Below are 15,081 nucleotides of genomic sequence, written 5' to 3' on the forward strand. Positions count from 1 at the left end.
GCAGCTTTATTTGGCAGCAGATTACTGTCATTTTACTGCACACTTATGAAAAACTGGAGTTTCTAGTTAAAACAGAAAAAGAGACTCCATCAACATGTAAATATCAGCCTATATAGAAATACAGCATTTCCGTTAAAAGAATGCAAAAAAGCATTTATCAATGCATTTGAAATAAATATCATTTACATAGTGTCACCAAGCTGTCTGCAGTCCTTTCACAAATATCTAATGTACTGACACCCCTGCACTTGGCATGCTATCCAATGAATAAGATAAACCAATCCACATAATGGATAGCTGATGTAAAAGTGTAGGGATGGTGCAAATGTGCTATTCCATCAGTGATCAGAGGCTAAGCCAAAAGAAACATGTTATTTAAGGCTTTTTTGAAATGAACAAACAAAAGAACATATATTCATAGACCCATATATGACTGAGGACGCTTATTTCACTTGTATCTTGGGAATTACAGCTTTACCTGTTCTGTTGGTGCTGCTCTGCAAAAGAAATCTGCTGCAGCCTATTGATTAGCTCATCCTGCACCAACCTGGGAACAGTAATATGTACATCAGTGTAATTAAAAATGAATTATACAGATGGGTGTGAGTGATCTTGCCCCAAAACAGGCAACTGAAAAAACATTAGGATCCTCTGATGTTTTAAAACATGAGGAACTTCAGTGCAAACAACCCAAAATCCAAGCAGTAAAACAAAACACACAAAAAACCAAAAGGTATCCAAATGGGATGGGGAGGGGAAGAATGAAGATAAATCTTTGACGGAACATTGATTTTTATACATAAAGAGGATATCATACAGGGCATAGACTATTTAACCAAGAAGAAGACAGCAGAAAAGAAATGCACCTTCACCAATCCCTTAAGGAAGCTGCAGTCACCTAAGCAGAACCATAGAAAGGACTAGAAATATCTTCCCTGATAAATGGTATCCTGAGAGATGGGCTCAGCAATATGTTTTGTACTTTCATGATAATTTACTTCGGGGTTGGTGGTGAAAATGTCATTGGTTTTAGGAATCTCCTTTTTCTCCACTTGAGTATGTTTAAAAGCACATCAAAGCATGATTAAATGAGTTAGAATTTAATATACTTTGAAGATAAATCACCTCTGGATGTTTTGAATGAGGAGAAAGATTTTCCATTTTAATCTTCTTAAATTTCTTTCTATTTTTTACCACCTTTTCCTGAGGCAGTTTACTCTGGCATATTAGAGAGAAGGATAATGAAGCATTTTTATCAGGCAGTATCCATGCTTACCTCCTTAGAAGGGAGGTTCTTTTCTGGCTGATTTTTGTTATTACTTTTTTGTTATTTTGTTATTTTGTTATTTATTTTGTTATTTAGTTATTACTTTTTTTTTTTTTTTTAATCTTTCTCTCTGGCTAAGGTAGTGTTGTTCCCCAGCAGGAATGAGATAACGGATACCCAAACAACTCAGGAGCTATCTGTCCATCAGGGCTAATCTTGAGGTAGAAGCAACAAGAGGCTTCAGAAAGAGGGAAGTGGTGGCAGCATTTAGTTTTCTTCTCCGTAATTATTAATTGAGAATGACTGGTGCCATTAATAAATGAGTGGTTTATTGGGTGGTATAATCAAAACCTATGCAAGAGAAGGCAGACATCTCAGAAAAACTCGCTCATGCATCTCAACTGGAAGCTCCCAAACTCTGTGGCTAGACACTAAGACAGGAGTGGTTGGCCAGATCTTTGGCAGGCCTTTGATGCATAGCTAAATAGTCAAAAATAGTAGATGAGGGAGGCAAGGCTCCTTCTGATAACTCTTGTACTATTTCCATAGCTAAGGTGCTTGCTTACATAGGGAAGTTCTGCTTAGAGTAGATACTAAAGGAATCTGTTCTCAAAATAGAATGTGGCTACAGAAGAGCAGATTGATTTGATACTGATGCTAAATTTCTGTTTAACCATAAATAGGGGTTTACATGTATTCTCCATCCTATACAAGGTTGACTGTTAATTTTTCTCATTCTTGCCTCATCTCGTTGTGGTATGGAATAGCTTTTCATTGCATAACTTGAGCGGCCTAAGTCTACCACAATTACTGTTTGCTGCTATGCAGTCTGATTTTGTATAAGGAATAGGGAACTTAGCTTCAGTTTATATTACTGTCTTTGCCGAATTTATAGACTTATATATGATGCTACGGATTCACAAGTCAGCCTTTACTCTAAGAGTATGACTCAGTTTGGGCCTGGGAGCCAGACAGCTAAACATAGTACATAGCATTAGAGCCTGGTACAGTTGGTGGAAAAATAAAATCCATTTTGGAACGTAATGAAAGGTCAGTTTGGAACAGAGGTACCTGGAGTGCAGAAACACTTGCCCTGACCACTAATTTCACTCTGTTCTCACTTGAGAAGTAACACTGCAGAAGTGGCAGGGACAGAAAAAAGCACAGGAAGGTAAGATAGGGAGAGGAAGAGATGGAAGAAATGGATGCTGAGAAGGAACTGATTCTCAAGTCTCAGCTGGTTATTCCAGGAACTAGTGCACAATGCAAGTTAGAAAATCAGCAGTCCTGTGGGAAAGTGGTTTGTAGCTCTGCAAGGAACTGGGCTACCAGCCCTGAGCTACGCACCAGCTTTCCTTGGCTCAAGTCTTAGTCGGAGAGCAGAGACCCCACTGTCCACAGGTTTGTCTCTGTGCAGATACTACCCACCAGCAGCTTTTAGTTTGGGGGTGCCTCTGTAGTACTAATGTAAGGCAGCCTCCTCCACATGATATAAAGATCTTCACAAGAAACACTGGGACTGGGACCAGCCTGTTTCAGTGTTCAGGAGTGTAGCTCATTGGGACCAACTGCTTGGTGGTACCCCACCTTCCTGAAAAATGCTCCAGCAAAGCTGTTGCAGGAGTTCAGCATGCTGGAGGGGAGCAGCCTGAGGTGGTGCTGTTCTAGATGAAAAAAAAACATCACAGTGTATCGAACTGCAAGACAAGGTCCCATGCTGAGACAGTAAAATAGCATATGTCTGTAGCCATATGTATTCCATTTTTATGATGAGTTTGTGACTTCTTCACGATTTTTTGTAGATATCTGTCTACAAATTGTGGCTGTCTCACCACCAGGAACTCAGACAAGACTGCTGAATAAAAATGCTTCTGAAAATATTTTTCAAAATTGAAGCACTCTTTCAACAGCAGAGTTAAAACACAAAATAGCAATTGCTTTCCTGCTGTTGGCTATGTTCTTCAGCCTAGAACAGGCAGCTGGCAAGAGCAAATCTTTCATGTGTGAAAGGGCAAGTCCCCCATTCCATCTCTGTCAATGACTGCCACTGACTGCTAGACTGTGTAGCAGAGGCAGGACAAGGTATTACAGTGTCTGCTTCAACCAAGTCCTGCTGAAGACTATTAGGCAGTGATACAGTCCAACTGCTGTGGTACAGGAAAGCCATTTCACCTCATCCTTTTAGGGTGGGTGAAGGAATGGGGGCGTGGGTATAGCCACTCAAGATTTTATTTAGTCTTGGTGCTAGGGTGCCTCTGGGAGAAGAGGCACTTATTTGTCGGCCCCAATTCTGAAACAGCAGCAATACTTTTTGCAAGGCCCCAAGACAAGGCTCAGAGAAGAAACAGCAGACAAAGGAAGTCCTCTGGATTACATGCAGAACTGCTGATATGTTTCCAAAGACAGACTGCTTACATACATGAACAATTTAGGCTATTGATAACAATACTGATTAATAATTGTCTGCATTCTGATAACAACAACAGCTCCCCTTCAGACCTTTATTAAAACTTCCTTTTTAGGTAATTAATTCTTTTTTCCTGATCAAAGTTTCTGGAATATTAGCAGATGTACAATGGAATACATAATTCACTTCCATTTGAGTTGGAGCAACAGCATACTCTTACTAAGAAACTATCATCTTTTTGAGTATGTACAAACTCAGCATACTCTGTGCAAATTCTTTATTGAAACAACAATCAATTTACAAGCTGGATCACATTTCATTTTGCCACTTCAGCATGAACTGGTCTCTTTGTGGTTTATGGCTGCGAACTATAAAATCATAAGTTATTTAAATCAAAATACAGTAACCACTTCTCAAAAGAACACATTCATATCTGTCTTACATTTCTCGTAAAATCAAAAAGGATTTCATAATAAATGAAACATAACTTAAGATACTTTAGTGCAAGCATTTCCTTTGCATCTAAGAAGCTTTCAGCTGTCCCACTAAGTATGGCATACTTAAGAGGCCTACTCTTAAAACAGCACACTGCCAAGAAACTCCATGAGAAATTTCAAAATTCGACACTGTTAACACTTTCCAGAATTAACTGATCTGAACCAAACTGAATGTCAGAAAGCCCTAGTTATAAGTTACAGTACTTGTGTCAAAAAGTAACTGCAAATCGAGGAACTGACATAGTATGTACATTAGAATAAACCAGGCACTGATTAAAAAGAAAAATAAATCAACATCTGCCATATATGCCATTCTGCAAATCTTATGGCTATACAGTAATTCTTTAGCACAGGAACAAAGGGCTGTGCCTTCCCTAATACCAATAAACCTGCATTAAAATTCTGATCTATGGGTTCTTTTAAAATTGTTCAATGACAATCTCAAAAAATGACTGAAGGGCAGGTTTCATCACAAGCATACTCAAACCAGAGAACAAAAAAGGATCAGCAGTAAACAAATGCTGCTCATAAAGAAAATGTTGAGTAAGTAGATAGTACTCTCTTCAAGTGGTCTGATTAATGTGGTCTTAGATTTAGCAAAAAAAAAAAGAATAGTAAGTGTAAAATTCAAATCTAACACTGCTTTCTTGTGCTGCAGAAATCTAGTCATGTTTCATGAAGCTTTGGCAAAAATATTTTACAATGGTGTAATCTGCAGATCTCTTTTCCTTTCCAAAGCTGCCCCAGTGTTCCTTATACATTTAGAATGCAAATTCAGTTGGAATGGATTTTCCAGATTGAGTACGGTAAGAACCATTAATGTTTAGTGCTATAATATATAGAGCACAGTCTGTGACGGGAACAGATAGCTGTAATGTCCCTGAAGCACCTAAGTCGCATGGAAATACATTACAAGCAAATATTAGTATTTTCTTAGAGCCATCATTATTTTTATATTTGTTAATTGTGTTCTCATACCATAAAATGGCCATTCCCTAAGAAATACTGCAGGACAGAATTGTCTACTTTATAATAGCGCAGACAGAAAGTTTGGAATGGGGAAGATGGGTTTGTGTCTTGCTTCCCATCTATCTCTCTCTCACAAAGGAAGTGCCTGAAAGTATGTAGAAAGCTTTAGGCTTTACACATATTATATCACAGAGTCATAGAATCGTTTCGGTCAGAAGAGATCTTTAAGATCATTAAATGGATGCATAAAGATCCTGAGCAGCATACGTGAAAGCAGAAAACACACTTAAATCAGACCCATTACAGTCTGGATTTTCTTCAGATACAGTGCTGTTCTGCTTTTATTCCCATAACATCACAAAGCTAAATGTCTGAAGAATTTATAGCAGACTGGCTGGTGCACTGGACCTGTTACATGCATCTAAGCCAAATCACTGTTGCTCATACGTGATTTGCAATGTACATTTGTGTGTGCTTCAAACACATGCATTTTATGGGCAATCTCTGGGGGAAAAAAGAAGTCTTTATCTTCAAGGAAGTTTACACAGAGATCTTGAAGAAAACCATAGGGATTGATTGCTTTCTAATGTATCTCAGTAAAAATAAACAGGATAGAGGACAGTCTGAGGGCAACAGCTGGATCAGAACTGCCTGGTACCAATCACCATATAAATACATGAAGGGGGCTGGTCTCTACTGTAAAAAGTTTATAATTAGAAAAAAATTAAAATATTTTAATAAATAACTTTGAAACTTTTTCTTTTTTTAAGTGTAATTTAGAACCTATTTTTATGTTTTCAAGGAAAATATTCTTGCTCATCTGTGCAACCTTAGCTGGGCACCAGGCAGGTAACTTCAGAATGCGTGAGCATTGTTTGTAAATGCTGGTCAGGCAGAAAAATCAAGATGCCTATATTCAGGAGTTTAAGGTGAATTAAAGGAATTTAGTGCAAGTTCCTGCTTTTGTTTCTGCCCTCAGCCTTTTTCGTAGCAGAAGCAAATTAAGTAACTTGAAAAACTGATGCAAACACTAAATAGAAACATAGTTTGGATGCAGACAAGAAGTTAACAGTTTGCTTCAGTAGTATTTTCAATCACACTGGTCAGAAGTGAGGTTCTTTATGGTATTTCCTTAATTTACCCTGTGTTCGAGATTTACATTACTTTACTGGACCTAAAATATTTCCAGCCACTGGAATGGACTTTGCCCTTTTTTCCTTTTGGGAATGTGCAAATGCATTTTGTATAGATGCCTGCCATTGTGGTGAGCACAAGCAAACATTAGGCAATACCGCAATTTTCACAAGTTGGTCACAAAATCTTAAGTCCCTTATTAACCATGGTTGGGTTTTTTTGAATAACTTTAGAAAGGTACATATGGAACCTTCTCTACATCACCTACTTAAGTCATGGGGTGTTCCTGTATTATGCTGCTAGTGAAGCTCTGCAGTTTAACGTGAGGAAGTTGAGATAAAATGTCTGTTCATTATCAATGAATTTTTTAGAGAGCTACAACATTGACTTTGTTTGCTCTCAATTACCTGTGCAGTTAATATACCTGACTGCCTTGAATGGACACCTTATGTAGATGTGGCTACTTCAGTAAAATGTCCAGAGAGCCATCCACACCTCATCTCCCCAGAGACCTAAGTGACTTCTGCAATATGCTTAATTCCAGATTAGTTTTGAGTAGCTGTACTTACACTACAGTCCTTCTTAAAAACTGTAAGGTGACAGTTTGTTCATTACTTCCAAATTAAAGTGTGCCAGGTGATTAAGTAATATGCTATGAATCCTATGCAACTCCTCCTTGGAAGAGCTTTCATTCCAGACTCACTCCAGAGAAGGTCCTCTTTATTGTCTACTTGCAATAGGAATTATCACTTCCTTTCCACTCCTGGCATTTCCTGGCATAAACATTGACCCTTTTTAATGCCCCAGTCACTGTGATGATTAAAGCTTTATTGGGGTAGGGACACATGTACTCAAGCAGTGAACATCCTGCACAGGTAGGAGGTAAAATAACAAAGCAATTACAATGCAGTAAACAGTTTGTGTGTGATCGTCAATGGAATTTCACAGGACAATTATATTATTTTGTTTTTTTAGTTTGGATAAAACACTGTCAGACTTATAGATGAATTTAGGTTTGATCTTCAAAATACGAATCTGCGCCAAATTGAGAATCCCAATAAAAGGGTCTTCTGCCATTTCAGCCTTGTTACCAGCTGATTACTGGCATTCGCAGGACTGTTAAGGAACCTGCGTATCTTTTGGTAAGGTAGTGCATACTTACTCCTACCAAATTACTACCAAAAAAACTCCAAACAAACAAAACCCAAAGACATCTTGCATATTTGCAGCTATTTTCCATATAAACTTCTGGCAAAGTTAGAAACGGTCAATTATAAAAAAATCCATGCAGAGTTGTTGGACTGCAACTTTCTGTAAGATGTTTACACGCTTTCCCATCTGTAAAATAGACCTCAAAGTTGTTTCTTGATGTGAAAAAAACACAATTGTTGGCATCTTCATTCCATGGAAAAAGGGAAACTATTTCCCCTGTGCCTGAGCAGTGTAGTCTCAAATGAAATGGAAACATTTTAACTTTCTTTAATAGCCCTCTAAATGACAATGCAGCTGAACAAACAGGTTTTTTAAATGGGATCTATTAGGATTTTATTTGGCTACTGGAGTGCTGCCTCTTGGGCAATATTTCAAATTCACAAGATAATATCTGCAAAAATGCTATAGATGGAAATAAGAGAGTCAAGGAGGAAAATGAAAACCAGTTTTATGTTTAGTAAGTTCAAGTGTCCTACATCGAAGACTACCAGTGACTTTCAGGAGGCCACTATAGGGAACTCCAACCTAGAAAATGCTGAGGTAAATGTTTCTTGGAAATACTCCTAATCAAAAAGAGCAATTAATATTAATGTAATAGCAATTACTCTGCCATACATCATGGTAAACTAAAGTCAAACTGAGAAGAAAGTGCCAAATAATCCACATACATGCTTTTGCTATGATAGTCTCCAGGTAAGGCTTAGCGGCAATTACAATATGTATTTTTAAAAGAGCTCCACCTGATTTTCCTGCTATGCATAGATTCAGGAGTAACTATCATACATGGCTTTCATATATAATGCATGTATTTTTGTCATTTGCCAATGCTGTGTCATCAGAACTGAGTTCAGCAGAAGGCTCAGGAAGGGGTTCTGCAGGAAGTGCTGGTGTTTGAGAAGTGTCCTCTTCCTTGTTGTCCAGCTGCATGCTTTCTTGCAACTGACCGTCCATGCAGTCCTTTTTAGACAATGGGTGAACTGATACTTTTATTGCAATCTGTTGAGGTGGCTCATGCAGTGATGACGCATCAGAGTCACCTGTGGGAGAGTCACTGCGCTTCAAAGCATTTGGGATCATGTATAGCTCATCTGTTTCAGTGGTTTCCTGGCCTTCTGCTGTCTGTCGTACAAAATTCTGTCCCTGCTCCTCCAGACCGACAACCTCCATAATTTCTTCCATTATAGTCCTGCAGTTCATGATGAGAGGTGGCAAAGGTACGCTCCGAGCAAGCTCTTCGATATAGCGAGCAAATTCCATGGTCTTGAACTGGGTTACTTTGGCAAGCTCAAGTGTTTTGGCTGAAGTGATAATTGGGATACGCTTTGCAATCTCAAAGGCTTTCTGGAGTTTCTCTGCCCCTTCTGTTCTGAAGAATTCATTGATTGCTTTCTCAGTTTTCTTCAGATGACTGCTCATCATACATAACCGAGTAATGTTCAGTATCATAACAATGGTAAAAGCTACAAGGCAGACAATCATGTAATAGATGCCCATATCTCCGGAGGTGAAGACAACCCTCAGCGTCACAGTATTGTTAACACTGCCGTACGTATTAGATGCAACACATGTGTATTTACCTCTGTCTTCAAAAGACACGCTGGTAATGTTTAGTAGCCCATTGTCAAGAAACCACCATTTTCCTGCTGGAGAGGAGACAGAGTAACTTAATTAGAAGCATTTTGTTCACATAATCATCATAGTCTTAAACATCATCTTTGTCAAACTGGCTTCAGATTTTGGAAGAAGGAAATAATGTTCACAAGAAGACAAAGAATTTACCATCACAAAGGCCTCTCTATCCCTAGATGTGTTACTATAAAATCCTGACATCAACTGTGAATAATCTGATCATGCCCTGAAAGAGTCTCATGAAAAAAATTAATATGCATGACATCTATCACAATCTTACAGCCAGTTAAGTTACACAGATAGAACTACTTACCCCAGAGAGCCTCCCAAACGCATGCCACACTTCCTTAAAAAACAGTAACAATGGGATTGTGAGGCAGACAAACCTACTAAGCCCTCCTTATTTTATTCCCTGACAATGCATTTTCTTACAATTGGGTTATTTTTGGTGTTTTGTTACAGTATCTCATATAATTCTGTTAATGTAAACTTTAAACCCCTAAAATTTCAGAGATCATATATTATGCTGCCTACTCTCTGAGGTTTTCAAAATCTAATTTTGAAATATGATTTTAAAAAGAAGAAATAGGAACCAGGGAGTAAAATGGATGGGAAAGGGAAAAGACATGACAGAGAACACCTTTTTTGCCAGTGTGAACTTCTACACATCACGATGGAACTTATTTTACTTTTAAGAGTCATTTCTATCAATTAAATGTAAGTGGTATTTTTAGTCGTTATATGCAGTTGTACATTTCATATCCTTTGAACCTGGCACAGCAGAACAATTTAGCCATTAAATTGAGACTAAACAACATGCTAAAATCCAGTGCTGCTATCACTGCTGAAGTGATTCAAGATTCAGCTCATTACTGTGTTTGGCATTACATATTGGTAATGAATTAGATTTTCAGTTCCCCGAGTGAGTTTCATTTTTATTCAACTATCACTGCCATTTTAGACCTGAGGATGTATATATTTTTTTTTGCATTATTTGGTGTGATATGACTTATTAAATTACAACTTTGCTATAAAAAACATGATTCAACTACAATGGGAAAATCTGGTATCAATTCTTTCATTCATGTAAACCTATCCCTAGAAGGGTTCACATGGTGAAAAGAAAACAGCCACAAAGTGTAGGAGTGCCTCCGTGCCTTCTGAACACTTTCCACGGAGCGATGTCATACAGATTTCCTTTTAGAACAACGACATAGGCTCATGTAAGACGGCAAGATCATCTAATACTGCTGCTCAGAGGCAGGCTCAACTGTTTTCAATCTCTGTAACGCAATCCCAAGCAGGCACCTGGCAGGTATCTGCTGAAGGCAGTAATGGAATCTTCCACAGGAAGGAATTTCAGGTGTGCACCTATCTTTACTATCAGAAAGTTGGTTTTCCTTAATCCTAACCAGTTTAAGTCTATTAACATGAACACTGTTTTTACTTGGGGTTGCAACACACTCTCTTTGTGGCAAAAGTTATCGCTAACCCACCCAAGCCCCTTTGGACCCCAGCTGCCTTTGCACAGTTCCTACATGTGCCCACACAGAAAATTTGCTCACAGCTCCCTGAAAAACAGTTGTGTCATGCAGCACAAGTGGGAAATGGCTCCAGAAGCCCCTACAAAACGCACAGGAGACAGCAGATCCTGTGGGAGCAGGTCAGGCTTTGCTTTTATCTGCATGCCAGCCTGGAGAGTTAGCCTGGTGGCAGAAACAGATGCCAAAGGATGTGCTGAAAGTAGATTAAAACAAAATAGGAAATTCAGTTTTGCTGTCTTACTAGCCATACTGAATGATGAAGAAAAAGCTGGAGCGGGACTTTTTACAAGGGCATATAGTGATAGGATGAGGGGGAATAGTTTTAAACTGAAAGAGGGGAGATTTAGATTAGACATTTAGGAAAATATTCTTCATTATGAGGGTGGTGAGACACTGGCACAGGTTGCCCAGAGAAGCTGTGGATGCCCATCCCTGGCAGTGTTCAAGGCCAGGCTGGATGGTGCTTTGAGCAACCTGGTGTAGTGGAAGGTGATCTTGCTTGTGACAGGGGTGTTGGAACTAGGTGATCTTCAAGGTCCCTTTCAACCCAAACCATTCTATGATTCTACTAAGGCATCTAAGCAAACACACAGAATCTGTGATGAGAGGACTAAAACCTCTGTGCAATGCAGGTAAATGCACTCCTGTCACATGTTGGTGTACACTTTGCTTCTACATTTATTTTATCCTTTACATAGTTCTTTGGTTTTTGAAAAGATTATTTTTTACATTATTTCTTTCAAGGAAGAATCTGTGGGCAATTTTGAAACTCATTAGTCAAAAAAAGCCTTTATTTCAGAGTACTTATGGGCTTTTAGCATTTTGAAAGTTTTTCTAATTAAGCATGGCTTATAGAAACCTATATAGAAAGTATTCCCACAAGATCCTTGCCTCAATTCCTGTGTGGACACTTCTTAATTATATCTTTTTATCTTCTTACTTACAATTTTTAACTTATCTGAAACACTGGGTTTTGCCCTAGTGTAATTCTTGAAAACAGCTGCATCACTTTGCCTGAAATTTAGAAATATAGAATAAATAAAAAGCTCAGTCTAAAGCAGACCTTCACATAAACAAATCACCCCAATCTTCTAAAGTCAGGCAAATTCAGAGGACAACACTCTTATAGAGGAAATGTCATGCGATGCCCAGGGAAGTTGGGAATGCTCCATCCCTGGTGGTGTTCAAGGCCAGGATGGACAGAGCCTTGGGTGGCATGGTTTAGTGGGAGGTGTCCCTGCCTATGGCAGGGGGTTGAAACTAGATGATCTTAAGATCCTTTCCAACCCTAACTATTCTATGATTCTATGATTCTATCTGTAATAGATAACACTTCTTTCTCCATCTCTAGAATAAGAAAAAAAATACAGAGTATTGGCTGCTCAGTATTTCTTTGAATTGAAATGTTGGCAAAGTGGGTGTTTATTAATTGTTAAATGATAAGCTGCCTTGCTGATGTATCCTGGCTCCAGCTGTTATAAATGACATAACAGCATTGAACTGTGACTCAATGACTGCATCTGGGCCAGTGGATCCTGGCAGACAGTATAAGCCTAACAAGAAAACAATGATTAGGAAAGGTATCATCTCTGGGTTTTGGTAACAATTCAACGCCATATGCAACGTAACTGTATACATAGTAAGAAAAGGCCTTGAGCTAGGAAACATTTCTTATAAGAAGGCAGTCATTTTTTTAAGGGGGGAAGTGCACTGTTGAAAGTCCAAGTGATGTTGTCTTAATACTACATGTGCAATTTTTACTGACTTGGTCAAAGTTTTTGCTCAGCTACCTAAATATTTGTGTTAGTACCTGCCTCTCTCAGTTGACTATACAAAGACCTAAAGTTAGATGCCTAACGAAAGGGGAAAATTTCTATTAGTGAGCCTTAGGAAACCACTCCAGTGCACTAATCACAGTATGTTGCTATGACTGCACAAATTACACCTGAAAACACTAGCTCAAGTAGTTCCTATCTCTAGCTTTACTCAGAAAATTATGAAATACTATCATGTAAAATGTAACCGATTATGCAGTAAGCTTTTACAGATACACTATGCTCTTGAGTATCCAGCTGGGTCAATCATTACTCCTGTCATAGCAGCATTCTCCCTCAGGTCAGCTATTAGTTAGGCAAGCTGTTTTGAATTTAGTATGAATAACTAGTTTATTTCATGATGCTGTGAACAAAGCAGTCAGTATGGAAGGATTACATGAGCAAAACACCTTCCCCCCACCTCCAATGAAATGTTCCCTAGAACTATAACTAGGATTATAACCTAACCCTTCCATTTAAGGAAAACAAGCTTGTGTAATTAAGGTCTCCAGCAAATGCAACTGAAGAGTCTTAACTAAAGCCAGGAAGGCTCAGACTGCTTGTCCTTCTGACTGCTGCCCTATATAGCTTTCTGTTGGTCATTCACGGCATCTCCTGCATCTCACCCTCCATGGCACTACACATAAAGACCACAGGTGTATCAGGGAGTTAGCTGTGTTGAATTCACATCAACAAATTACTGTCATATGTCAAGAGAATCCTCCCTTGAGTTGGAAAACAGCTTTTTAATTTTTTTTGGTTCCAGAGAAGAACAAAAGAGGACAGAAAGGGAAACAAGATCAAACCCAAAACCTTCCAGTGAAAGAAGCCTGTCTACACGTTCTGTTAAATGTTTCAGCTTCATGCTTTGTGTTGCTATAAATAACAACAAAATGTTACTGTTTTCTTCCAAGGTGCACACAACAAATTTATGGCTGCCACTGTGTTTTCACACAGTTTCACACAGGAAAATACCAGAGTCAGGCTATTAAATTCAGGTAATTAGCCAACCTGCTGAAATCTGAAGTGCCTCTGGACAGGCTATATCAGTGAGAACACAAAGATCTTACCTTTATTCTCCTCCTCTTTGAGTAGGTAGCCATTGGAATTGTACCATCTGTAATGTGGACTAGGGCTACCTTGGACATTGCAGTCGATCAAGGCACTACTCCCCTCCTTGACTATAATATGGTCGATGTGGGAGATCACCAAGGGCACGGATCCCGTGTTCATGTCAGTGCGGTTGAAAGTGCTATTAGTCACATCCTCAGCAGTTGCTAAAGCTGCTAATAAGATGACAAGGCGTGTGGTAGGCAGAAAGTACAAAAAGTGGTGGCTGTTCAGTATGTTCATTTTCCTTCAGCGGTATACATACACAACTGGCTGGGGACTGGGATTGGTTCCGTTCAACACAGGCCCATGAGGTGAGGAGGTCACAGGAGAGTTCTACCTTGATCTGTGCAATTTAATGTTTAAAGTATCCTATAAAATAAATAAATAAGTACAATGAGATGGATGTATAAACAATCCATTAGATGTGCTCTTTTAAAATAGTGACACATCCATTAATGCATTTCACAATCATCAGCTCAGTGTCTTGTCTAAATGCTAAAGTTATCACAGTCCTTATTCTTACTGGAAAAAGATGCATACATTTTCCTGATAATAGTGTTGCTCAGAGTGGCAGGCGTGGGAGAAAGCTTTTATCACCTAGACACTTAGCAGCAATTTAGCTAGAGCAGCAGCTACAGTTGTATGCCAAAAGTTCGACTGATTTTTCTCTTTTTTTTAACATTTGCAAAATGGATTCAGTGCTGTAACTATGTCACGTGCATGAGTTTAGGTGAATTGTGGAGCATGGCGTAAGAAAGAACTGGTCCAGGAAAAGTTTTCGGAGTTGCTGTTGGAATCCTTAATATACACAATTTTGTCCAAATACAATAGCACATACAGGAAAGGCCATTCACTTTAAGCTGCTGCATTTTTTTAAGTCATCTGAGATAAAACATAGCATGAAAGAATATTCTTAAAAGAGGATATTTGGTACTTGGTAAAGTCATTTCAATGTCATTTTTAGAGCAGACAGTTTAAGCCCAGCCAGCAACTGAGTACCAAATGAAGCTGGGACTTTTCCATTCCTTATGTGGCACATACTTTTTGCACACTCTCACAAAGTATTTTCCCTCAACTTATCATCTACAATGAGCCCTTTCTTACACAGTGATTTCAAATTGTAGACAGAGGAGGGGGGTTTACAAATGTGTTCTGTACTGCAGTCATAATGCTTTCAGCAAACACAACTGGCATTCAGTACTGAGTCAGGACACAACATATGCCTCGAAATGAGCACCTCTGAAAATTTCACTCAAGAGTCTAAAGGTCATAAGTTATGCTAAAATCACATCAGAGTATCCAACTACATTGGTTTTACTCATGTGCTTCAAAGGTAAATAACTGAAACTTGGTGAAACTTACTAGTTAGAGGAGTGTACCTGGAATCCAAATACAGGTAACTATCTAAAAAAATTTCCCCAAATGAAGATTTCACTTGCAAAATTGTTTATATTTTGTTAAAAATCTGGTTGACACTGTGGTAACTCCTCTACCA

General features: G+C 38.7%; 1 protein-coding gene across 2 annotated transcripts; it reads right to left on the reverse strand.

Moving 5' to 3' along the window:
* Nucleotides 1-3,936: 3,936 nt before the first annotated feature.
* Nucleotides 3,937-14,242, reverse strand: MFAP3L (microfibril associated protein 3 like). Of its 2 annotated transcripts, none has more exons than XM_062616015.1 (2): nt 13,544-14,242; nt 3,937-9,126 (listed from the first exon to the last, which is right to left on the reverse strand). In XM_062616015.1, the coding sequence occupies exons 1-2, from the start codon at nt 13,824-13,826 to the stop codon at nt 8,264-8,266; spliced, it is 1,146 nt and encodes a 381-aa protein (XP_062471999.1). In that variant the 5' UTR covers nt 13,827-14,242; the 3' UTR covers nt 3,937-8,263. The 2 variants fall into 2 exon arrangements, with proteins under 2 accessions (XP_062471999.1, XP_062471915.1); XM_062615931.1 differs by having other exon boundaries at nt 3,937-9,129; nt 13,544-14,240.
* Between the last annotated feature and the right edge of the window lie 839 nt (nt 14,243-15,081).

The sequence above is a fragment of the Pezoporus occidentalis genome, unplaced genomic scaffold, assembly GCF_034315485.1.
Source record: "Pezoporus occidentalis ecotype Australia unplaced genomic scaffold, CSIRO_AGI_Poc_V1 ctg1, whole genome shotgun sequence".
Classification (NCBI taxonomy): Eukaryota; Metazoa; Chordata; class Aves; order Psittaciformes; family Psittacidae; genus Pezoporus; species Pezoporus occidentalis.

What these genes read in the sequence shown, in the direction of transcription:
- MFAP3L (XM_062615931.1), bottom strand. Translation starts at nt 13,826, where the DNA reads ATGAACATACTGAACAGCCACCACTTTTTGTACTTTCTGCCTACCACA. An exon ending in CAAAGAGGAGGAGAATAAAG is followed by an intron (nt 9,130 to 13,543) that starts GTAAGATCTTTG and finishes TCTCCTCTCCAG; the next exon opens with CAGGAAAATGGTGGTTTCTT.